At 37.3% G+C, this 25,067-nt stretch overlaps 1 protein-coding gene across 1 annotated transcript in view; it reads right to left on the bottom strand.

Annotated features, from left to right (window-relative positions):
* Nucleotides 1-5,802: 5,802 nt before the first annotated feature.
* NVL (nuclear VCP like) overlaps nucleotides 5,803-25,067 on the bottom strand; it is an 88,559-nt gene continuing 69,294 nt past the window's right edge. Inside the window, exons 19-23 of the mRNA XM_072647728.1 lie at nucleotides 20,872-20,978; nucleotides 18,388-18,464; nucleotides 15,403-15,491; nucleotides 12,980-13,050; nucleotides 5,803-6,114 (exon numbers count right to left, since the gene is read on the bottom strand). Of these exons, the coding sequence (XP_072503829.1) occupies nucleotides 6,073-6,114; nucleotides 12,980-13,050; nucleotides 15,403-15,491; nucleotides 18,388-18,464; nucleotides 20,872-20,978 (386 nt within the window). The 3' untranslated portion in view covers nucleotides 5,803-6,072. The remainder of the gene's footprint in view (nucleotides 6,115-12,979; nucleotides 13,051-15,402; nucleotides 15,492-18,387; nucleotides 18,465-20,871; nucleotides 20,979-25,067) is intronic.

Below are 25,067 nucleotides of genomic sequence, written 5' to 3'. Positions count from 1 at the left end.
TTTCCACTTACTTAGATCTGACTTTATTTGTGCAAAAAGTGCCTTGCAATTGTGTTCATATAGTCCCTGGGTTTGTTTTGGCAGGTAAACTCCCAAGTATTGTACAGAGTCTACCCTAGCTTTAAATGCGATTTCTCTTTCTATCTCTTGCTACTGGACTTTGTTGCTAATATATAGAAATGCAGAAGACTTGTGTGGGTTCATTTTGTAACCTGCAACTTTGCCAAAGTTGTTTATTATTTCAAGTAGTTTTTTACTTGAATCTCTGCGATTCTCTAAGTATATCATCATATCATCTGCAAAGAGTGATAACTTAGTTTCTTTGTCTATTCTTATTCCTTCAATTTCTTTATCTTGTCTAATTGCTACAGCTAACATTTCTAATACCATATTGAATAATAGTGGTAAGATAATGGACATCCTTGTTTCACCCCTGATCTTATTGGAAATGCATCTAGCTTATCTCCATTGTATATAATGCTTGCTGAAGGTTTTAGGTAGATACTGCTTATTATTTTATGTGTTTACATACATTCCAGGCTAATCAGGACCCAAATGTTGACCAAATAGGTCTTGGTCTGGGACCAGAGTGATTTGGGGTTAAGGTTGGTCTTTAAGAGAAAACAAACAAAAAACTATTAATTTAAAATTTAAGGTGGGGAGTGAGTTTTCTATACATATGCTAATGTCTCAGAAGAAAGATGTTACCAGTTACTTAAATCTACAACTGACCTTTGACCAACTACTTCATCTTGCCCTTTGCAACAAGTACATTTCTTGTTTTTTGCCTAGTATGACCTTCCTATATGACCTCAACTCTGGAGTTTACCTTGACTATGACAATGAAGTGGCAATACAGTGGAGAAAAGTGCTGAATTTAGAAAGGACCTAGCTACAAATCTTAGCTGTTTACTACCTAAGCAACTTTGGACAAGTTACTGAAGTCTCTGGGCCTCAGTTTCTCATCTGCAAAATGAAAGGTATAGACTGATGGCCTCTCAGATTTCTTCTAGTTCTAACTTAAGATCATATGATCCTTGTCTGCACTGAAGATTTTGAGTTTTCAGGTCACTGAAAGGACCTCTTGTACCTTGATTTCCCAATCTTATTATGACTCTACTTGACTTTTGTTTTGAGTGAGGGAGGGCTGTACAGGTCACCAGCCAGACTTCTCCTCCAGAGCCATCTGAATCCAGTGACCAGACAGTCATCAGGATGACTGGAGATGACCCAGGAAGAGGCAATTGGGATGAAGTGACTTGCCCAAGGTCACACTGCTAGTGAGTGTCAAGTGTCTGAGGTGAGATTTGAACTCAGGTCCTCCTGACTCCTGCACTGGTGCTCTATCCACTGTACCACCTAGCTACCCCAAAACACTTGACTTTTGTTTTAGGTGAGCGAGAGCTGTGCAGGTCACCAGCCTCACTTCTCCTCCAGAGCCATCTGCTGGCTCTACTTGGTGAAGATTTCATCTGGTGGAATGGGCGGATGAGAACAATTTGTTCCAACGGCCATCAAGGCAGATGAAGCAGGTGATGTGGAGTGCTTAGAGCTTGGTTAGACACCGAAGATGCCAAGGCCATCCACTGAATCCTGAGCCATCGCCAGTTGTCTTGACTCTGTCCTGCCACTGGACTATGATGACTCAGGAGGAGAGAGTGAGTCTGACGACTTCGGGCAACTCTACCTCACTTAAATCCAATGTACTCACAAATCAAAAGACATCACCCGTACCACATTATGCCTCAAAGTTCTGTGATGACAGGCAAGTGATGAAGCAGCAGGTGCAGATACACTGGGAGCTGCAGTCACGCCTCTGCACACAGGCAGCCCAGGCCATAGGGTTGTTTCTCACTGGAAGCAGCAGTGGGACTTAGCAGCCCCCTGGGTGTCTGAGCAGCCTTTTAAGGATTGCACTGGTCACCTCCTGGTGTGAGGAAGGGAGCTAGAAAAGGTGCCTTAAACATTACCTGCTTACCCAAACCTGGCCTGATTACCGCAGCAGGCAGGGAATCCCACTATGCAGTGAAACACAAAAAAATGTATGAAAACATCTGCAAAGATGATTCCACTCATCATCGGCACATGGAACATGTGCACACTAATAGACAACACAAAATCCAGTAGAGCTGAAAGAACTGCTCTTATTGCAACAGAACTCAACAGGTATTGCTTCCAAATAGCAGCCCTGGGTGAAACAATGTTGGTAAATGAAGGCCAGCTTACTGAAGTTGGAGCTGGGTACCCCTTTTTCTGGAGTGGGCACGGTGAAGGGGAGTGCCGTGAAGCTGGCATGGGTTTTGCAATCAAAACTACTCTAATCAGCAAGCTGGTATGCCTGCCAAAAGAACTGAATGACAGGCTCATGACAATGTGATTGCCACTCACAGGAAAACGCCATGCCACCATCATCAGTGCCTATTCTCCCACCATGACAAACCCTGATGAAATCAAAGAAAAATTTTATGAAGACCTAGAGACCCTTATTGTCAATGTGCCAAAAAAGGATAAACTATAATTCTGGGTGACTTTCATGATAGTGTAGGCTCAGACTACCAGACTTGGCAGGGAGTCCTAGGGAGGAATGGAGTTGGAAACAGCAACAGCAATGGTCATTTACTGCTAAACGCTTGTGCATCGCATAACCTCATCACCAACACCATCTTCTGTTTACCTAAACGCAACAAAACTTCATAGATGCATCCTCGCAGCAAACACTGGCATCTAATAGATTATGTGACTGTAAAGAGAAGAGTAGACAAGATGTGAGAGTGAGGAAGGCAATGTGTGGTGCAGAGTGCTGGACTGATCATAGGACTTATCCTTTCCAAGTTAAATATTCGCATTCATCAAGTGTCACCTCCAAGGCAAAATGACTACCAGAAGAATTAATGTCAACAAATTAGAGCTCTTTTCTGAGTGTGAACAGTTTGTTGCTAACTTGGAGGGAAAGTTGAGCCAATAGACAGTTGGCAACAGTGAAGCAGAAAAGGAGTGGGCAGCTTTCAGAGATTTGGTGTACAGCACTGCATTTGCTCATCTGGGTCAGAACACTCACAAACACCAAGAGTGGTTTGATGAAAATGATGGGGAAATTCAGAAGCTGCTAAATGGAAAACATGAACTCCACAGGATTTACCAGCAGGATAGTTCACCCACCTCTAAGAAGGCAGCATTTAATTCCATCAAAAGCAAAGTATAAGCAAAGCTTAGAGAGATGCAGGATTCCGGGCTCAGTAAGAAGGCAGATGAAATGCAGTTTTATGCTGATAGTAACAATCCAAAGCACTTTTATGATTCCCTGAAAGCTATTTATGGACCAAAAACCTATGGTGCATCACAACTACTCAGTGCTAATGAAGCCACATTGATTGGTGATAAGGACATGATCCTAGAGAGATTGGCTGAACACTTCCATAGTATTCTCAACAGACCATCATCAATCAATGCTGAGGCCACTGACTGTTTACCTCAAATTGAAGTCAATCCCTCCTTAGCTGAACTTCCAACTGAAAAAGAGGTTTTGAGGGCCATTAGGCTCCTTTCATGTGGCAAAGCACCTGGTGCTGATTCTATTCCAGCTGAGATTTACAAGGTAGGGGGTACCATTGATCATACAAAAGCTAACTGAAATTTTCTAGGTTATATGGCAAGAGGAGGTTATCCCCCAGGAGGTTCAAGGATGCTTCCATTGTCCATCTCTATAAGAGTAAAGGGAATAGATTGTCCTGTAACAATCACAGGGGGATCTCTCTTTTAGTCATTGCTGGCAAAATTCTTGCTAGAGTCCTCCTTAAGAGGCTGATTCTTCACCTGGAAGATAGGCATATATCTGAGAACCAGTATGGCTTCAGAAAGAGCTGAGGAACAGTCAATATGGTGATTGCTGCCTGAAAACTCCAGGAGAAATCCAGAAACAGAACAGAGGTCTATACACAACGTTTGTGGAACGTTATAGAGAAACAGATGTAGTTGTACTTCTACCCTACAGATTTAATTTGGGCACAGACAGAAAGATGAGAACATTTCCTTAGATCCTATATTTCTCTCTAAGGCATATATTTACTTAGTACAACAGTTGTCTATTAAGAGACAAGACAGACTCTAGCAGTTGCATTAGGTATCAAATGAATCATATATGCCACAACCTAAATACTATTTTCAGAGATGCAAAGATTAAAAATGCAACCTTATTAAAATAAAGTTGTTCTAAGAAATCTAATTTGAAGCTGATGGTCACAGGTTCAAAGAATTTTGCACCTGGAAGGAACTCTAGAGGTAGTCTAGTCCAATCCTTCTCTCTGGCCCCATTTCACTGATGAAGAAACTGCAAGCCTATAGAAAGGGAAGGTTACATAGGTCCAAGCTCAAGACTTCTGATCCCAAATTCAGTGTTCTTTTCTAATATGCCATGCTTAAGCTCAGTCTTGCATCTAACTCTGACCAGTAGGCCCCCACCTTACAAATGCACTGGTCATAGCCTAATTAAATCTACAAAGGACTAGCTGATATTAAAAAGCTTTTACTGTGATCCATATTATATTTCCCATCTTTCACACCTTAAATCTTTCTTAATCATTGATGAAATTTGAAGATGTCATGGCTGGAAGCCAACAGATTCATATGCAGAGGGGCTTCAGATTCAGGAAAACAAAGTTCATTTCTTATCTTCATAGAACTGTTTCCCTTGCCTCTTGGAAGGAGAATAGTTGATTACTTATATAAAACATATACTATATCATACAAGCTTCTCTCCTACGACAAAATCTCTTTGAAAGGAAATAAAGACATACATCCATATATCTTTACATTGACAAATAATCACAAGAAATTATTACATAAAAATATATTTACTAACACTTTTACATTTCTTTCCATTCAAAGATGTTTTACTTACTGTTCTATTTGTCTTGGTCACTTTATCATTCCCTTTTTGTCTTCCCAACAATGTGTCATCTTACAACCATTCAGTGAGAATACAGATTGTATCTTAAATTTCATACAAACTAGACCTGGGGAAAATGTGTGGCCAATATAGTATATGACTCAGTGATAACTATAATGATGCAGTAATACAAACTCAATCCCCAGGACAGATAAATTTTAGGCTTAAACAACATTCACAAAGAACAAAAAAGGGAGAGGGTAGGTAGTGTTGCTACTTACCTCTATTTGAAAACATTTAGAGAAAAATGTCAAAACTTGATGCCTGTTAGAATTCTTCAAGGTAACAACTTTCCCTTTCACCTAATCCATAATCTAGTTTCTTTTTTCTGTCATACACACAGACACACACACACACACTCACTCTCTCTCTCTCTCTCTCTCTCTTTTCCCAGATGCTTTCCAGTTGGGGATGGCACTTTCGTTTAGACAACGTGTTAAACCTGAAGTTATTCCTGTACTAAAGATGACTTTCAGCCTCCATATTTGGAAATCCAAGCCTAAGGATGTTGGGCAACTCCCCCCCACTCCAAATGTGGAATTGCATCAAAATTTACAATTTATAAAGCACTCAGATAAATTTCATTTGATCTATTTCAACCATGTGAAAAAGGCAGGGCAATTAATAATTCCAGCTTACAGGCATCAGCAAATTAAGATGTGGAGAAGTTTTGAGGGACTATCCAAGGTCCAATAAATAGGGCAAGGACCATACCTCATGTCACTGTCTTAAAACAGTACTTTTTCTAAAAGAAAAACTGTTCCCAAACTAACAGGCTCCTCCGTTGGAAGACAATTCATCTATAGTCAGTGAAAGTAAGATGAAATCAATTGAAGAAACATAGCATAAACATGTAATCTATTTCATTCTGGTTCTTTTACTTTCCAAAAAAGTATAATGCTTGACGGTTGTTGCACAAAGTTCTAGAGAAATAAGGAGATCTTCAGCAGTCATTTATATTTACCATTTGGCGTTAAGCAGCTCACACTTGAAACCAAAGCCATGTCTGGGCCATCTTGAAAAGGCAAATAATCAAAGGAAAATGTCAAGGTCTCCTTTGCCATACAAACATATATGATAAAATTGACACATTCTTCCACAGGCCAAAAACACAGAGAGTGATGCTATCAGCTGAGGGATTGCCGAAGTTTTTCATACATCATTTGATCCTAAAGATGCCACGGACAAAGAACAAAATAAGAGAGAACATTAGGAGGTTACTGCTGTAGAACAGGATACTACCTGTTCTATTCTCTAACCTCATATGCGCTCCTTTCCATAGGGATTCCAGGTAACCTTCAGAATTGTTTGTATAAAACACAGGGTGTTAAAAGGTTCTCTTCTGATCTAATTAGTAAAGTTTCGGGGGAAAGTAAAATTACAAACTGTACTAAGGATGGAGGGAAAAAAGCAGAAATGGTGACTGCTGCCATATATTAATAGCCAAATCAAAGTGTTTACAGAATCAATTTGAACATTCTTTTAAGTCATGTAAGGTGTGTCCTAGGCATTGAATCTCTGCTGCTTTCTCTTTCTGTTGTATTCAACCTTTTGATTTTGTTTTCTACTAGCACCCTGATGCTAATTTTCCACCACAGTTTAACCACCCCAGGAAGGCAAATAAATAAGCAACAAACTAGCTTCAGGTAGGGTGAGCAGCAATAGTAGCCTGGAGACTGCCTAGTGTTCAGGGAGTTGGCCTGCATGGTGTAGGGTGCCTAGGCTATAGCCCTAAAGCAACAAAAGAAATTGCTCAGGGCAGGAAGCGCTCAATTATAACTCCTCACAGGGAGGACTGAAACCACTCCTAAATGCTCATTTACACTTCAATACCCACACTGCCCTTTGGGCAGACACGATTCTCAGAAGACAGGACTAGTACGTGTGCTTCATCTGACATGTACAGTACACGAATTCCTTATGATGTAGTAACTACTTGAGATTATGCCAGAGCTAATGGAAAAACTAGTTCACTTTCCTGCTCCTGAATATGAAACGTGGCTAGGTAATTGCATTAGTACTAATTTTCAAGATAAAGAGTATAACTATGAAAGTTAAGCAATCTTGGTCGGGGGAGGGTTAAACTGTCAATTTTATTTTCCTACTAGGCTTGGCAAGCTACAAAAAGCTACTGTTCTGATTTTCACCACAATATGTGGTAAGGTTGTAGGGTATGAAGTGGGCTGTGAATCAGGCTAACTAAATTCTAAGTTAAATTTCTGGAACGAATAACAAATTTATATCAATTCTCATTTGTGTAGAACTTCTGACTCTTCAAATCAAAACTACCCCCACACATCACTTTCCCTACTGGCCAATTCCACAGACCCTCCCCGCCCCATTCCCTGATGTACAAAAAAAAAAAAAAACCCTAACCAATTATCAATCATTTCTTTTCTCTCTCCCCCCCCAGCTGACCTTTCCCATCCCCACCTTAAAAAAAAATAAGAAAAGAAAAAAAATACTCATGCATAGTCAAGAGAGGCAAATTCCCTCACTTGTCATATTAAAAAATGTCTATCTCATTCTGTATCTATCCCTTTCTGTCAGGAGGTGGACAGTCTGCTTCATCTTTGATCTCTGGCATCCTGATTTGTCTGTTTTTCTTCATAATACTGTTGTCACTGTATAAATCATCTCACCTGGCATCAGTTCTCGGATCTTTGTTTTGTCATTTCATAATGTTCTTGTGGCACATTATTCTGTTATGTTCACATACCATAAGTGGTTCAGCCTTTCTCTAGATGGGCACTCTCTTAGTTTCCAGGTTTTTGCTATTATGAAAAGAGCTGGCATAAATATTTCTGTACATATCAGTCTTTCCGCTCTTTCCTTCCATTTCTTCTTCTGATCAACTGTGGGAGCTGCATCCTCTAGGAAATACTCGTTTAGGTCTTCACATTAGCATTCTAGTTAAAACCTTAGCAACAATTTACACCAATCAGTCTTTATTAAGTGCCTACTATATGCCAGGCATTGACTTAAGTGCTGGGGATGAAAAAAGAGACATATAGTAATTCCTACCTTCAAGTTGCTTACAATCTAATGGAGAAGACAACATGCATCCAAATATACATAAAGCAAGCTATAGAGAGAAGGCACTGGAATTAAGAAGGGTTAGGTAAGGCTTCCTGTATCAGGTAGGATTTTAGTTGGGACTTAAAAAAGCCAGGAAAGTCAGTAGTCAGAGCAGAGGAGGGAAGAGAATTCCAGGCATGGAGGACAGTCAGAGAGAATGCACAGACCAGAGAGATGGAATGTCCTGTTCGTGGAATAGCCAGAATGGTGTCACTGGACAGAAGAGTACAGGTCCAGGAGTAAGGTGTAAGAAAACTGGCAAAGTAGGAGAGGGCAAAGTTATGAAGGTCTTTGAATGCCAAATAAAGCATTTTGTATTTGCTGCTAGAGGCAATACAGGTCACTGGTGTTTACTGAGTAGGGGGTGACATGACTGGACTGGGCTTGATAATTTCAGGAAAATACTTAAGTGGCTGAATGCAACATGGACTGGAGTGGGGAGAGACTTGTGACAGGCAGATTCAGTAGTAGTCTACTGCAATAATGACAGTGTGAGGTGATGACGGCCTGCACTAGAATGATGGCAATGTCAGAAGGGGGCATATTGCAGAGATGCTGCCAGGGTGAATTTGCCAGGCCTTGGCAACAGTATGGATATTGGGGGGGAGGGGAAGGAAGAGAGGGAGAGGAGAGATAGTTACTCTCACCAACAAAGAGTAATATATGAATAGAAACTGAATAAATACAAAAGAGTTAACTATAAGGTAATAGAGGAGGAAAGGCACTAGCAGTTGTGAGGAATCAGGGAAGATGCATCCTGAGCGATGTCCTGACAGACGAGGGTTTTATGAGGCAAAGGTGTTGAGGGAACATACTCCAGGCAGGAGACAGACAATGAAAAGGCACAAAGATCGGAGACAGACGCTGTAAAGACAGGTGGGTGCAAGGTCATAAAAGGTTTTTTAAAGGCTAGACAGGGAGGGCTTTATATGTGAATCTAGAGGCACTAGGAGCCATCTGAGTTTACTGAGCAATGGAGTGACCCAGTCAGATTTGAGTTAGAGAAAAAAATATTTTGGTAGCTTTGTGGAGGACTGACTACTATGGGGAGGGATCTGAGACAGGGAGACCAATCAGGAATGCATGGCAATAATCTAGGTGAGAGGAGATGAGGATCAGAGAGAATGGGTTCTGGAAGGGGACTAGAGAGCCCCCTCCCTAGGACAGTGTTACCAATTCCAAAGACCAGGGACCTAGCACTTAAAATACAAGAAATTCAGCAGATATTTAAAATTTGCTTTGTATTTCCACCTAGTTTCAAAAGCTGAGTTCCATTTAACCTCTTTCCTTTGTCCTCATACAGTTAATAAAGGCGCATTCAATCTAACCAACACAAACCCTTCTGAGTATGCCACGTTGGTCAATGTTCCCTCATAAAGCAAGGGTTCTTCTTTTTGCCGCTGTGTAAGACTTGACTACAAAGTGCTGAAACTGATTTTGGATACTTGATGAACTTGCTAAAATAAAGATCTACTCTCACAGGAAAGTGATTTGTTTTTTTGCCACTACTGGGAAAAGTTAATGCCCCTAAAGAAGAGCTATAGATTTCAAAGACAAGACCCAAAGAAGAATTCTAAAAATATTCTCAAAAGAGAAATGCCACTGTTATAAATGTATAGCTAGCTTAGTCATCTAAGCTCTGGCACGTTTAATAAAAAACATTAGTCACTTTATTGTTAAAACTGTATGTCCCCCAAATCCTCTCCCAGTGATACTTACATTCGGTATCTAGATTATTGGGATGGTGGATTTCTCCAACCGTTAAGCAACAGGGTTTTTTTTCTCCCAGTAATAGCTGTGTTATAGAATTGGTAGGCATAGATAGCTCCTTTGGGGAAATATCTAGGGGAAGTGGATCATGTGCCCAAGCTCCTACAACTAATTAATGTGTCAGGGATATTAATGATAAAGTCATATATCAGATATTTAGTGCCAGAGCAGTCTTTTGGACGAATGGATGCCTGCTGTCTGTAGTGAGGATCTGACAGGATGGGGAAGGAAAGCAAGAGTGAATTTATCTGTCCAGCAAAATCCTACATGTTAAACCATCAGGATTTGGTCTGGCTGGGAGCTTAAAAAAGAGGGCATGGTACCATCTCTGAATTCAAACAAATATGTAAAACAGGTATCACACATGTTTTCTAAGATTACTTAAATCATAAGTAGTCAGCGAGTCAAGGTTTCTTTTGATAAAACATCTTGAAACACTGTGAATCACTTTGTTCCCAGGAATGTTAAGTGACCTTTAGATAAAACTGGAAGAGCCTGGACCCCACACAGGAAGGAGCCAAGATGAAGAGGATCTTTGCCTTATGGTCTTTATCTTCTAAATTAAATGAAATAGTAATGTTATAAAGGATTTGATGAGTAAAATGACAACTCTCTGCATGTGAGCTCTGTCTCAAAACATAAATAGTCTATGCTGGTCATAGAGGTAAAAGTCATTACTATTCACAGTTACACAGATGCCATAAGATGCCATAGGGCTACAGGAGGAAACTTTCACCACAGGAGAGAAAGAATTAATTGAGGCTGAAAGTTACCTAGAGAAAGGGGCATTTTACCCAGTTCACAACAGCATTGAGCCAGTACTACTCAAAAGATTTTGTTATAGGACTCTCAAGCTTTTTCTTTAGCTTGGTTTCTAAGGACAAAAAGGAAATGTACAACATTATTCAACTTCTGCAGATAAAAAACAAAACAAAATAAAACTAGGCCTTTCCCCTGAATCAAAGAAAAAGGGAAAATGACCCCTAAGAAGTCAAGTAAAATCCCATATGTATATTAATATTTACAGCAGCTTTTTGTGTGTGTGTGTGGTTACAAAGAACTGGAAACTAAGGGGAGGGGGGACTTCTCAACCAAGGAATGTGATGTTAAAAAGGATGGTTTCAGGGAATTCTGGAAAGCCTGGTATGAGCTGATACATAGTGAGATGCGCAGATCCAGAACAATTTACAAATGACAATACTGTAAAAACATCTCTAAACACAAAAACCAACAATGATTTCATAGTCGTGATGATACAGATGGTACCTACCTCCTGACTGAGATGGTACATTCAATGTGGAGAATAAGGCACATTTTAGGACATGGACAGTGTGGGAATTTGTTTTAACCACGTGTTTATACTACAAGGGGTTTAGGTTTTGTTTTTCTTTTTTTCCTCTAAAGGGGATGGGAATGAAAAAAACATTTGTTAATTGAAAAAAATTGTTTACAAACAGGAATGTGGAGTAAGGGAGCAGTGAGAAGGTCTCCACATTACCTCTCTCTTGTCTGTGGCTTAGCATAGGCTGTCCCTTTGGCTGGAATGCTTTCCATCTCCTCATGTCTGGCTCAAATTTCCAGCTTCCTTCAAAGTTTAGGTGAGGACCTACAACAGGAAGCCTCCCCTCACATTTTCTTTGTGATCTTTTGTTATAAATTTTCCAACTCTTATCCTCATCCCTACCCCAAAAGAATGTAAACTCCTTGAGGTAGGGACTGTTTTGTTTTTGCCTCACAGTGCCTGGAACACAGGTGCTTTAAAAATATATGTTGCATCATTGTGAAATCTCCTAAATGAGAAAGAAGAGATGCTGCAACATCGTTTGGAAGGTGGACCTGGAGTGTGAAAAAACCTTCCTGAGTTCAAATCTGGCCTCAGACTCTTATTAGTTGTGTGATCCTGGGCAAGTCACTTAATCCTGTTTGCCTCAGTTTTCCCCTATGTAAAATAAATTGGAGAAAAGAAAACCCCAAATCGGGTTACAAAGAGTCAGACATGACTGAAAGGGCTGAAGAACAGAGGGTGAGGTAGGAAATTCCAGGAATAGGAAAGGAGGAAATTCCAGCATGAATAAAAGCACAAGCGGAGTTAAGAAATTGTAAGGTGTGTATTGGGGATATCTTAGTTGGCTAGAATTTGAGAAAAGTACAATTAATTTGGCACTAGGTTGTACAGGACCTTGAATGACTACCCACCTAGTAATATACTGTCTTGTGCCACTAAAGCTATGGAGTAAGCCACAAGCAATTCATTCTACACAATTGTTAGGGATTTTGAAATAAGATTTTTCAATTAGTAATAAGAATGAGGGAAAATTTGAAGCTATTACTGGTAAACAGTTAATGATTTAAAAACAAGTTCTCTCGACCAAGCAACATTGTAATTTGTGAATGCTCTCCAAAGAGCCCGGAAACAGTAAGATGCTCAAGTGAAAATGGATTTCCTAACAGCATCCAATTCAGATTCATCTTTGTATATTGGATATCAACCCCTTCCTTTGTAATCTTTGCAAGAACTGGTTTCACTTCTTAACAAGTCTTTCTATTTCACTTATTACAAACAGAAGATGCCAACAATCAAAAGTGAACATTCAAAACCTGAAATCTGATATGAGGAAGGAAAAAAAAAAGGATCATGGTAATTTCTTAACCTCATTCTCATCCAAAGGTAAGGATATTATTTCTACTTCACTGAATGAACACAAAACATAGTAAATCACTAAAGCTTTCTAACCAATGCATAGCTTAACTTCAGTAAAACCTGGTTTTGATAAGCCACCAGGTAAGAAATACGTGGTCCAATTGATACTTGAATGGATACTTATTTGCAAGTTGTTTTGTTAAATTTTTTTTTTAAATTTTGTATACAACTACAGAATGTTAGCAGTGGAACAGATATGAGAAGTAATCTCATGGATAATAAAATAGAAGAATATTTTTCTTCAGTTTGTTCCCAATTCCATGGATAACTAGACAATTTTATTTTACCACATAATGTGTTCCTGCTAAAGTTTCTACCTTAACTTATCCAAAGTCTGAAGTCTCCTGAATTTAGAAGTAGCAGTGTTGCTGGACTTTTCATTTCACATAGCAGTCTGGGATTCTCTAGGAAAAGGGATGGCAGACTGAAGATAGGCCTGAAATGATTCCAGTTCCACTCCTTTTTACATAAAGGGCATTTCTTACCTCTTTTGATGTAGAAGGTTTCACTTTCTTAAAAGCTTCTTCAAAGTGCTCCTGGCTAACTTTGACTTCTCCTATGGAAAAAATATACATACAGTCTGACTGATTATTTGGTCTGCTGACTTAGAAAAAAAGAATATTAGAGCTTAGAGGTCATGTAGTCCAATGCCCTGATTTTATAGATAAGGAACCAAGTCTCTAAAGGTGAAGTCATTTGGTTAGCTAGAACTGGAATCCAGATTTGCTGAACTGCCACATCACTGCTCCTTCCACTGTGCTATGCTGCCTCTCTTACTGAACACGATTTAATTACTTAATTCTCAAGGATACGTTAACACAAAGAGGGTACCAAAAAGCAATATATTTCCAATAATCACTGATAAAAATATCTCTATGCTTTGCATTTCCTAAAGAATTATTTTCTTACAAGATCTCTTATCTAGAATTTTGTTTCAACACCAAATAAAATGGAATAATTACCCTAAAAAGGGAGTCCTCTCATATATTTTTCATGTATTGATACCCTTTTTCTTAAAAAGTAACATTCTATGTAAAATAAGAATTTCTAGCAGTAGAAATTCTACTCTGTCTACCATGACAACAGACATGAAAGTTTTTAGTTCATCTATGGAGAAGGATCAATACTATAGCTGGAAGAGAGGAAAGTGGAATGAAAATTTAGACAGCCAGGGACCCTCTGATTAAGTGGAAGACAGTTAAGTTTCTTCTACATATTCTTTCATTTAGACACTAATTTATTAGTCTCCTCTCAGTTTCACATGAGTTATACTGCTTTAGTTCCTCATAAAACAGTTTTCATTTATCAAAAGTATCTACTATAGGTTAGGTTCCCATTCACTCTCTTGAGAACTTCCAGTGCTTTCTGCATCACCAAAACATTCATGTCTTGTTTCATGTTTTCCTGACAATCTTATGAGGATAGGTACTACTAATCTTGTTTGTCCTAAGTTGCTTAGTACAGTAAACTAGCGCATTTGACACCTGTGACCTCTACATTCCCACTGCTGTGAGTTTGTATAATGGCAAAATCTGCAACAATCAATGGATAAAAGCTTGTAAAAGAAATAATCCCATTTTCTTGCAGATAAACACTATTCAAGAAGACTTTCTTCTGTTGTATTTTCTATCTTATGAAGCTAATTTAAGTATACATTAAAACATTTACTATGGTCTGCTCTACATCAGGTATTTCTTTTTTGGTTTACACCAATGATTTCACCCTTGTAGAACTCCTGGTGTGGAAACTTTCTCCACTGATGTAGATGTACCACTATTTGTAATTTAAGTCTTAGAGAAACCCAAGGAACTGAAAAAATTTACCCAAGGTCACACAGCTAGTATATGTGCAAGGTCAGACTTTAATCCAGATCTTTCTCATTCAAAGGACAACCAACCCTCTATATTCACTATTACAGGCCAGTCTGCCTCTCAGGTAAGGTACAGAGACTCAGAAGAGCTTCTAAAGAACTCTCTTAAGTGATATGGTTTATATTTGAAGCAGCTGATGGTAGCAAAATATAAGCAAGTGTTGTATGCAAACAACAGAGAAGAGAAGAGAAGGGAAAGTTTTAACTCATTTCTAAAAAGAATAAAATGGAAAGTTTCTTTTAAACAAGATCCTCATCCCAGAAGGTTTTATACTTCTTGTTTATGGGGAGGCTTTGTGTGACTTTCTCTTAAAGTTTTAGCCTCCCAAGAGAGATGAAAGAAGAAATTAGGGACATTATATTAGCACAAGTTTCCAAATAAGAAGAGTCATAGCATTGAGTCTATAAACTGAATTATCTATAGTAAATTAAAAAATAAACTACAGAGCCACCTGATAAAAGTAACAAGATGCAGGAAAGGACATTCATTTATGTTGTAAAATTAGTACTGAAATTAAGATGACCTGGAAAACTTAAGTTTTAGTAAGAATGGTATCAAATTGTTTCTTAGACTATTTAAAAAGTTACTTTAAAGTTAGAAGAATATTTTCCACCAATGCAGATCTCAATCTTTATAAATTGTAGTTAGAGGGCATTCAAACTGTTTTTCTAAGAGAAATGAAAATATGATTAGGAATTTCCCTCCACTGGTTGAGTCAATCCTTAAGAAGACGGGCCAGATTTTTAAAAGGTATTATATATTCAGCATGTAAATGCCATGCCCTTTCATGCTAAAAATGAAAAGGAGGCAGTTTTACTCAGCTGGCTAAAGAAAACTTTGCGGTTCTCTTCAGAACTGGTTTATCAGTCACGGAAATGCCTCTTTTCTAAAACAATATCATCAGAAATATGTCCGTTTTAACATCATAATTATAGAGCTAATACAACCAGATTTTCATAGAATAGAAACCCTTCCTCTGAAGAGATTTCCCAACAATAAAAATTAAACTGGAACTGAGGGGCCTGACGCACGCTTACCTTTTTTGTTACCACTCTTATGACTTGCCATTTCCTGCCTCAAGACACAGATGGAAGCTTCTCGTATCAGAAGATAAAGATCGGCACCACTGCAGTAGAGAAACAGATGTTCAGGGGATTGTCTTTATTCATTTTATTGCCTGAACTTATCACATACACTAGAAACTGCAAAATGGAGAGTGATTCTGAGAGAGGCAAAAATCATATTGATCAAAAACCCCTCCAACTAAATACTTGTGGAAGGAATTGACCAAAGAGAACAGAATGAACTGGCTAAGACTGGAAGAAAGGTGATTTGAGCTTTTTTTAGGATACTTTTCCTACTCTTCTTAAAATCAGAAAATGAATAAATCGTCCTATCTCATTACACAATTTACATTCCCTATATCTGCATTTGATATTTAAATGCTATTTATACTCTGAAAAGATAAGAACTAAATAACCAACTTTTACATTCTTAACTTCCACATTTTCATCCATAAAATCCATGACTGGTGTACCTACCAAATGTGGAAAATGACATGTGTACCAAATGTTTCAAGTGGAGAGAATATAAATACTGAGAAACCTCTGATATACTTTGTTCAGGCAAAAGGAACCTCAAATTTTACAAGCTCAAGTGAATACATTAACTATTTAAGCAAGACACAGAAAGCTGACAGGACTTGGCCTATTTTATTAATAAAAAAAAAATGCTCTGGTACAAGATTAACTTGTATACTCAATTAAATGCTCCTGGCCAACAGAAACAGCATATATTATTGCCTGTATTATAGGTTTTAAAAAATTTGTAAAACTTAAGAAGAAATGGTTGTTCTGACAAAGACCTTAGTTACCAAAAGACCCCAGTTCTCCTTTGTTATATTATGATCTCTAGATGAAAAAGAACTTCATTTTAGTCACAAAACTTATTTACTATATATGGTTGAAGACCTGCTTATTAAATAAAGCTAAAAAATCCTCAAAAATCACTTAAGAAATATTAATTTGGGGGAATGCAATTAAGGAATTTTGTGGTTCTAATAACATGCTGGTTTTTTTATTCCTCCCACCAACTTTTCTCTAAATAGCAGTTGTAACTATCTGTCATCAAGACTACTTTAGCTACTTGTTAGAAAAGAAACAGGATTGCACTATGGCATCAATGGAGGGGAAAGCGTAAAAGTGTTGGGAAAGATCAGTGAAGCTTGTCACCAATACTAGAAAGCAGCTACATCCTATCAGTAGAACAATTATTTCTCTATTTCATTTTCATATGCAAAAAGACAGCACACGCTCTTTCTGAACAGATTTTCACACTGCTTATAAAATTTCCAAATCCATGAGGAGTAAAGCTCTTAGCTAAATTAGGGCTAAGAATTCACTACACCAACTCTACTTTTTCACTGGAGATACTTTAAGATATACACTTCTAAGCAGTGTTTCTAAATTATAATGAATAGCTATAAATTTTAGAGCTAGTCTAACTATTCAACGTGTCATTTTTTTGTTCCTGCATCTAGAAATAATGAACATAAATACATTTTAAAATCAAAGAGCAGAACGTCTGAATATTAGCTTACATAGTATTTTCTAATGGCACAACATAACTTCTGATATTTTTACTGCATAGGAGGGAATACAATATTTGAGAAAAAATTTAACAGTATTCTTCTGTTAAGTAAAACTGAAGATAAAACAACTATTACAAAATACATTGGCAACAGTGTTGAAATTCAGAACATTTCAATAAGTATGAGGAGTTTGGAAATGTGAATAAATTCCATAAATCTTACCCTTGATGTGTTGCAGTCCTAATTTATTCACAGTTCATTTCCTTTTTTTTAAATTTTATTTTATTATTATTAAAAAATACTGTTTTACAATCACTGCCATAAAATTAAGATTTTATCCCCCCTACATCTACCCCCCACTACTCCCCTCCCTCCCCACAACAGCATACAATTCTGTATAGGTTCTACATATACTTTCCTATTGAGTACATTTTCACTATAATCATGCTATGTAGTCAAACTAAAATAAATGGAAATCATATAACAAATCAAAACATGATACACAAACACACACACACACACATGATCTGCTACATTCTGCGAATGACTTCCATATTTCTTTCTCTGAGTGTGGAAGGCGTTTTGCCTTAGAAAACCACCATTGGGATTTTTTTTTTAATAAGTTCTTGCATTATTACGAAATTCCAAGTCTACCAGAAAAAACTCTTGCACACTGTGGTCGTTGCTGTGTACAAAGTTCTCCTGCTTCTGTTCCTTTCACTCAGTGTCAGATCATATAAGTCCTTCCAGGCCTCTCTGAAGTCTTCTTGTTCATCATTTCTTATGGCACAATAGTATTCCATTACATTCATCTACCAAAATTTATTCAGTCATTCCCCAATTGATGGGCATCCCCTTGACTTCCAGTTTTTGGCCACTACAAAGAGTGCTGCTATAAATATTTTTGTACATGTGGGACCCTTTCCCATTTTTATGATCTCTTGGGGATACAGTCCTAGTAGCAATGTTGCTGGGTCAAAGGGTATGCACATTTTTGTAGCCCTCTGGACATAGTTCCAAATTATCTCCAGAATGGTTGGATGAGCTCACAGCTCCACCAACAATGAATTAGTGTTCCAACTCTCCCACATCCTCCACAGTTCATTTCTTATACATCATAAATTAAAGACAAAAAAGGCTAACATTAAAAATAGAAAAACCTATTTGGTGAATAATTCATCCAACAGTAGGTCAGTAAGTCAATGTCTGTGAAAAATTTTAGTATTCCTATTCACTGGAACAATTTGGCAGTCATTCATATCTTCTTTTATATATTAGAAAAGATAAACAAGACAGATAGAATTTGTGCACAGTGGAAACAATGAGAAGGAAGTTTACGAAGATGAGATCTCACATTCACAGTAATACACATTTCAATATCTCACCAGGAATATTCCTTTTTTGAAACTGGAGGAAAACAATAAATACTTACGAGAAGTAATCACATCGAGGGTCATGAGCAATAGCCTCTAGGCTGACAGAAACATCCAGGGGAGGTGTGGTTCCATTCTACATTGGAGAGAGAGAAATGAACACTTTTCAGTGGGGTCTGGAAGAAATGCCCTTTTGAGAGTAGGCACTCATTGTGGAATGGTAACTGACAACTGATGGTACCTAAAACATTTTAAATATTTCATCTCAAAAGACACAAGGATCAGAAATGGATGATGAGTTCTGCACAGTCTAAGGGAAAACAGTCCACACTTCAAAGAATTTTGATGTAATTCCAGGAAAAAACCAAATTCTAACAACAAGTGAAAACAGGTACGCATTTCCTTTATATGGCTATGTGTGGTATTACTAGCATGGCATAAGGGTAAAAATGCTGAAGTGGGACTTGGGAAAAGTTGCATTTATGCCCCATTTCTATCATTTATACTGGCTGTATGAGCAGGGGGAAGGCACTGGTTGTTTCCCAATCTATAAAACCTCTACCTTGCATAGATAATTCACAGGATTGTTGTGAAAATCAAAATGTAAAAACACTCTGCAAACATTAAAGTGATAGATATGTTCATGTCAATTCTCATTTGATTTTACAACCCAAAGAGGCATCAACAGGAAACTGAGTAGGAGCCCACCCATCAGGAAATGGATAAACAAAGTACCCATTATGTGCCACACACTGTGCTAAGTGCTGGGGATACAGAGAAAGGAAAAAGATAGTCCCTGCTACTGAATTTAAAATTCTAAGATGTCAGGAGTTCACAATTTGGTAATTTTAAGATTTTTTTTTTGTCCTCCAAAGAATAAGTCAAATAGTTAATGCTGGAAGGGCTACAGGAAAATAGGTAACTAATACAGAGTTAGGGGAGTTGTGAGTTGGTCTTACCATTCTGGTACCAATTTGGAATTATGCTAAAACAAAAATGACTAAATGTTCCTATCCTTAGACACAAAAATCCCACTACTTGATACATACTTCAGTGAGCTCAAAGCCAGAAAGAGAGGTCCCAGAATAATAAAATATTGACAGCAGCACTTTCTGTGGTATCAAAGAATTGGAAATAAATCAAGTAATCCTAGACTTGGAAATGGCTAACATGATACATGACTGTAATAGAATATTAGTTTGCTAAAAGAAATGACAACAAATAATCCCAAGATGATGTAAGTGAACTGACAGAGAGTAAAGTATAACCAAGAAAATAAAGTACACAATGTACTGAATATTGTGTAACTGTAATAAGCAAGCCTGGCTCCAGAGAAAATTAAAGAATACATCTTCATCTTTCATTGTCCAGAAGTGGAAGATTACATAGACTGTCAGATGTGATTAATGTGTTGGCTGATTTTGTCAAACTACTTTTTATTTCCTCTTTCTTTGTAAATCTTCATTACAATGGAAGACTTGTTGAGGAGGGAAAGATGGGAAAGGATAGATTCAGAAATGAATGATGCTTCACTTTTTGGATATTTTTTTAAAATAAAATTTTATTGAGATCATGTTTTTACAGCACCTACATTTCCCAATGTAACTCACCTCTAATCCATTCAGAAAAGGAGCCCTTATAACAAAATATGAGAAAAAAAAAATCTAGCAACCCATCAAAAAATTCTGGTATCATAAAGTTCTTTCAATTTACACTGCTGTAGTCATTCACAGATATTTTTCCTGGCTCTGATTACTTTATTCTGCAACAGTTAATATAAATCTTTTCCTGCTTCTTTGTATCTGCATGCACTGTATTTTATAAAAAAGCATATTCCTTTACATTCATGTATTACTACTTGTTTCATCGTTCTGTAATCAGTGGATTTGTTAATTTGCTTTCAGTTCCTTGCTATTATAAATGTTTTGGTACATAGAAGTCCATTCATTTCATCACTGACTTTGGGATGTGAAAGGCATCAATTGAAAAAAAGAATGTTACTATACTGAAAAATGTCAGAAAACCAAGTTTTTAGCCCTGATATTGAAAGACAGCATTTGACAACCGCGCATAAAATTCAATTCAGTGGTTTAAAACTCCAGACATTTACAAGGAGTCTAATTCTGCTAACCCTTTAGTAAACAAAACTGCCACTAATTTCTGTTAAGCTCAGATACAGTAAGATAATATGCCTAATATTACACTGAGACTTCTCAAGATAAACACTATCTAATAAAGTTCTTTTTGTATGTTTAAACAGGTAATGTTATTAATTAAGCATTGAAATCTAAACAATAAGCTAGGTAATTTGTCCTAATTTTAATTAGATGATTTTGAGCCTGGGAAAAATGGAAATTTAAACTTTGTCAATTCTGAAAAATACTTCAAGCTCCAAGCTAGGCAAAGTTATAAAAAGAAAAAAGCTTGGATGTTGTTTTCAACTATTTTTTTTTTTTTTACTATACACCTTACTGCCTAAATTATGATGCTCTACCTGAAACAGAATCCTTTTACAAATGGAAAACATGATTCCCTTTACTCACCTTTGTGATAGTTTTCAAGATGGCGAAACGATCTGCAGGGGATGGCAAGCCCACAAAAAGGGTTTTATCCAGCCGGCCAGGACGCAGGATGGCCCGGTCAATAGAATCTAGTAAGAAAATGCAAATACTACTAAAAACAGTTTCCATGAAAGGTAGAAGAACCATATTCTTAGCCATAGCCAATTCTCACATAGCAGTTTTATAAAATACTCTTTATTAGGTTAGAAGACTATTTATTTCAGTGGTGTAGCTATGGCTCAGAATATTTTTAGAACTTTTCTTTGGATATCTGTTGTATAACTGCTAAAAGGATGAACTGAAGTGTGTAAGGAACCAAGAGAAGGGCAATCCATCCAACAAGAGGTTTTCTCATTTTTAATAATTTCAACTGAGTTTAATGGTGGTTAATGGTGCCTCATAATTGTTTCAGCCCCAGTTCTATGAGGAAGATATTGTGGAAGGCAACCATATCAGTGCAGTTAATGTCAGCAGCAACCTCCTGGACTAACCCAGCACAGTGATTCTTAAGTTCTTATGGAATACTATTTAGTCTCATTCTTGGATTTTAGGTTTCATAGAAATATCTGACAAACATGAAGTTTTTTATTCACTACAAGTGGCTTTGGCTACTAATTTCTTATGCTTTAAAAATCACAGTATGGAAATAAAATTTGCAAAAAGAGCTGATTTCCTGTCCATGTGGGAATTTGTTAGCCTTGAGGGACAGAAATGGGTGGCAGATTAGAAGTTTACAATTGAGATACTGGTTTCTAAGCAAGAAACACTCCAGTTCAAAATAAGTACATAATTTAGACATATAGAGTAACAAAGGAAAAAAGAATTACCTATTAGACAGATCTATGGATAGGGGAAGAGTTCATGACCAAAATAAGCTAGATAGCTTTACATGAGGTAAAATGGGTAATTCTGATTACACAAAATTAAAGTTTTTAGACAATCCAAACCAGCTCAGCTAAAATTAGAAGAGAAGCAGGAAACTGGGGAAAAATATATCTTTTTAGCAAGTTTCTCTAATTAAGGTCTCATTTTAAAGCTACATGGGAACTGAGTTTAATTTAAAATAAGAGCCATTCTCCATATGACAACTAGTTGAAAGATATAGTCATTTTTTCAAGGAAGCAATCTAAGCTATCAACAGCAATATGAAAAAATGTTCTAAATCACTAATAACTAGAGAAAAGCAAATTAAAACAACTCTTGAGGTACCACTGCACACCCATTAAATTGGTTATATTGATAAAAAAGGAAAACGACAAATGTTGAAATGGTAGTAGGAAAACATATAAATTAATAATGTACTGTCGATGGAACTGTGAACTGGTCCAACTATTATGGAAAGCAATTTGTAAGTATGTCAAAAAGCCATTAAATGTGAGTATTATTTGCCTACTAATTCAGCTGCTAGGTCTACAATCCAAAAAGATCAAAGACAGAGAAAAAGGACCCGTATGTACAAAAATGGGCAGCTAAGTGGTGCAGGGGATAGAATGGTAGGTCAGGAATCAGGAAGACTGGGGCCTCAAGACATTTCCTACATGTGTAACCCTAGGCGCAAGTCACTTAACCCTGTTCGCCTCAATTTCAATGAACTAGAGAATGAACAATGTACTAGAGAAAGAAATTGCAAACTACTCTAGTGTCTTTGCTGAGAAAACCCCAAATGAAGTCATGAAGAATCAGACACAACTGAAATAACTGAATAGTAACAGTTAATTAAAAAAAAGAAACATAAACATATATGGTTTTCTAAGTCAATCTGTAAAGTGGGGGCAAACCATGTCCTGTATTTGTTATGCCGACCTTAGAGTTACAAAAATCAGATGAAATTAAGTATATGAAAAAGCTTTAACAGGAGATAGCGGGAAATGTGTCTTGTGTAAAAAATAAAAGGCATTAACAGAACCTTGTTTAAAAAACTGCTTTAACATTTAAAGCTATTATTTGCCATTTGAAAGGAGAGAAAGGAAGAGACAAATAGAGGAAAGACAGGATGAAGAGTTTAGGAGGTGAGTGTAATGCTTTGCTTCACTGAGTAACACTGAACATCAGCGCATTATTTATCAGATTTATTTATTACTGAATACCCACAGTGTAAAGGGATACAAAATTTGAACAAAGTCTCTGCCCCCAGGGAGCTTATTGTCTAATGGGGGTTAGACAAATACACAAGCAATATTAAAAGCATTTTAAAAACATGAAAGTATGCCAAGTATGCCACAGGATCATAACTTTAATGTTCAAAGGGACCTAAGAGGTCATCTAATCTAATCCTTTAATTTTACATGTGAGGAAATTAAGGCCCAAAACAGTCACTTAGTCAGATGAAGATGACTATTAAATTCTAACACAGGGTCACTGACTTCAAATCAATTCATAACAGGTAGTATCCACTGCAACGTCTCAGAGAAGCACAAGTATAGACTTACATGAGGTTTGAGGGAGGAGAATATCACTGATGGCACAGGAGGAGCAGGGGAAAATCACAGCAGGCTTCCTATAAGGGGTGGCATTTGAACTGAGTTTTAAAGGATGGATAAATATTTTAAAAGCTAGTAGTGATGAGGGTGGGAATTGTGTGAAGGATGGCATTCGAGGTATGGGGACTATCATACACAGAGGTATGGAAACAGTAAAACAAAGCATATACAAGGAATAAGCTAAGTTGGATAAGAGTAAAAAGCATATTATCAAGTAAGCATTTTTAGGACAAGAAAGTAGGATTGTTTAAAAGGGAGAAGTGAGCTTTATATGATTTATTCAAGTGGGAACACAGAAGAGATGGATGGTAAAGATATGGACAACATATGATCCACAAGAGCTGGTAAATGAAATGAAAAGCGAAAGATAATATCAATGTTTCAAACATGGAGGAATGAGTGATTGATGATACCACTGACAGATACATTGGGAGTAAAAAAAAACACAATAGTTGTTTTGTAGCAATGATAAGTTTGATTTGGATTCAAGACTATTTATAGCTTTTTAACGTTTCTTCTGGAGTTATGCTCTAAATAGGACAGTTCACTAGAAAGGATATTAACTATTGATTGGCTATTGGTTAAAATATTGGCTAAGTTTCTCTCCCTCCCCCCATTTATTAAAGCTTTGTTTGGCTTTTGTCTCCCCATGTGCCCGCAGAAAAGGGAATGGCTTGGAATATTCTCCATAACACAGTTCCTACTGACTCACTGTTTTCCACCACAGTCAACCTGTATTCCATTGGTAAAAACATGCCCTAGGTATTTAACAACAGGGTCACACACAAAAAACCACCAGATACATAGACCATAACCACTCTGGTAGAGCAAGGGATCAGCAGGGCATATAAATGTAAAAAACAAGACAGGGCCTCATGTACTGCAACCAAGTTATTAGGGGACATCCACTCAACTGTCTCCTAATATCATCTGATAACAGAAATTTTTTCTGTATACTACAGAATTTTAATGGTGACTTTGTAGCAGTTGGAGTAATCTGAAACAAACTCCTACACATAATCCCACGTGAACTTTCCTACCTTCATGCCTGGTTTTTTTTCTTTTTTTAATATTCTAAACTTGATGAGAACCAGCAAACACAAGCGTTTTCGCATTAAAGAACAAAGTGCATGGCACGTAAAATTGAATTTCCATCACATACAATTTGCCCTTTTTTTTCCTTTAAGGTATATAAGAAACTCAGTGCTTTACAGTTATGTCCCATTTAGTGGAAATATCCTTAATAAGAAGTTATCCTCTTCTAACAGTCTGGAGGCTGTTATTAACAGGTGATCGGAACTGTGATTTCTGATCACCAAAACTTCAGAATTCCCCCATCAGGCAACCTGAAGGTTTAACCACTAGTCTGAAGAGCATAGGGGCCAAACGTAATTCAATTCAATCACAACTATTTGCGTGACTCTTGACAAATCACTTACTTTAATTCTCCTCCCTCTGTAACTTAAGTCATGAATTCACTTTACACGACTACTGACACTAAGTGTGGATTGTACTTCATGAGGTGTGGAGTGTTTTAAGCTGTGCCTTATAAAGGGTTTTATGAAGACAAATTACAGCAGCAAAAACCCCAAGGTTGAGCGCTTCATCTTGATCCGCTTCTAAGGCAAAAAATTATGTTTATTAAAATTATGTGAATGATTGAACACTTCACTGTGGCACTGCTAGCAGACGTAATGT

Source organism: Notamacropus eugenii, chromosome 2, assembly GCF_028372415.1.
Source record: "Notamacropus eugenii isolate mMacEug1 chromosome 2, mMacEug1.pri_v2, whole genome shotgun sequence".
Classification (NCBI taxonomy): domain Eukaryota; kingdom Metazoa; phylum Chordata; class Mammalia; order Diprotodontia; family Macropodidae; genus Notamacropus; species Notamacropus eugenii.
The sequence above is the reverse complement of the archived record's forward strand: the minus strand, read 5'-3'. Positions and strand labels throughout refer to the sequence as shown.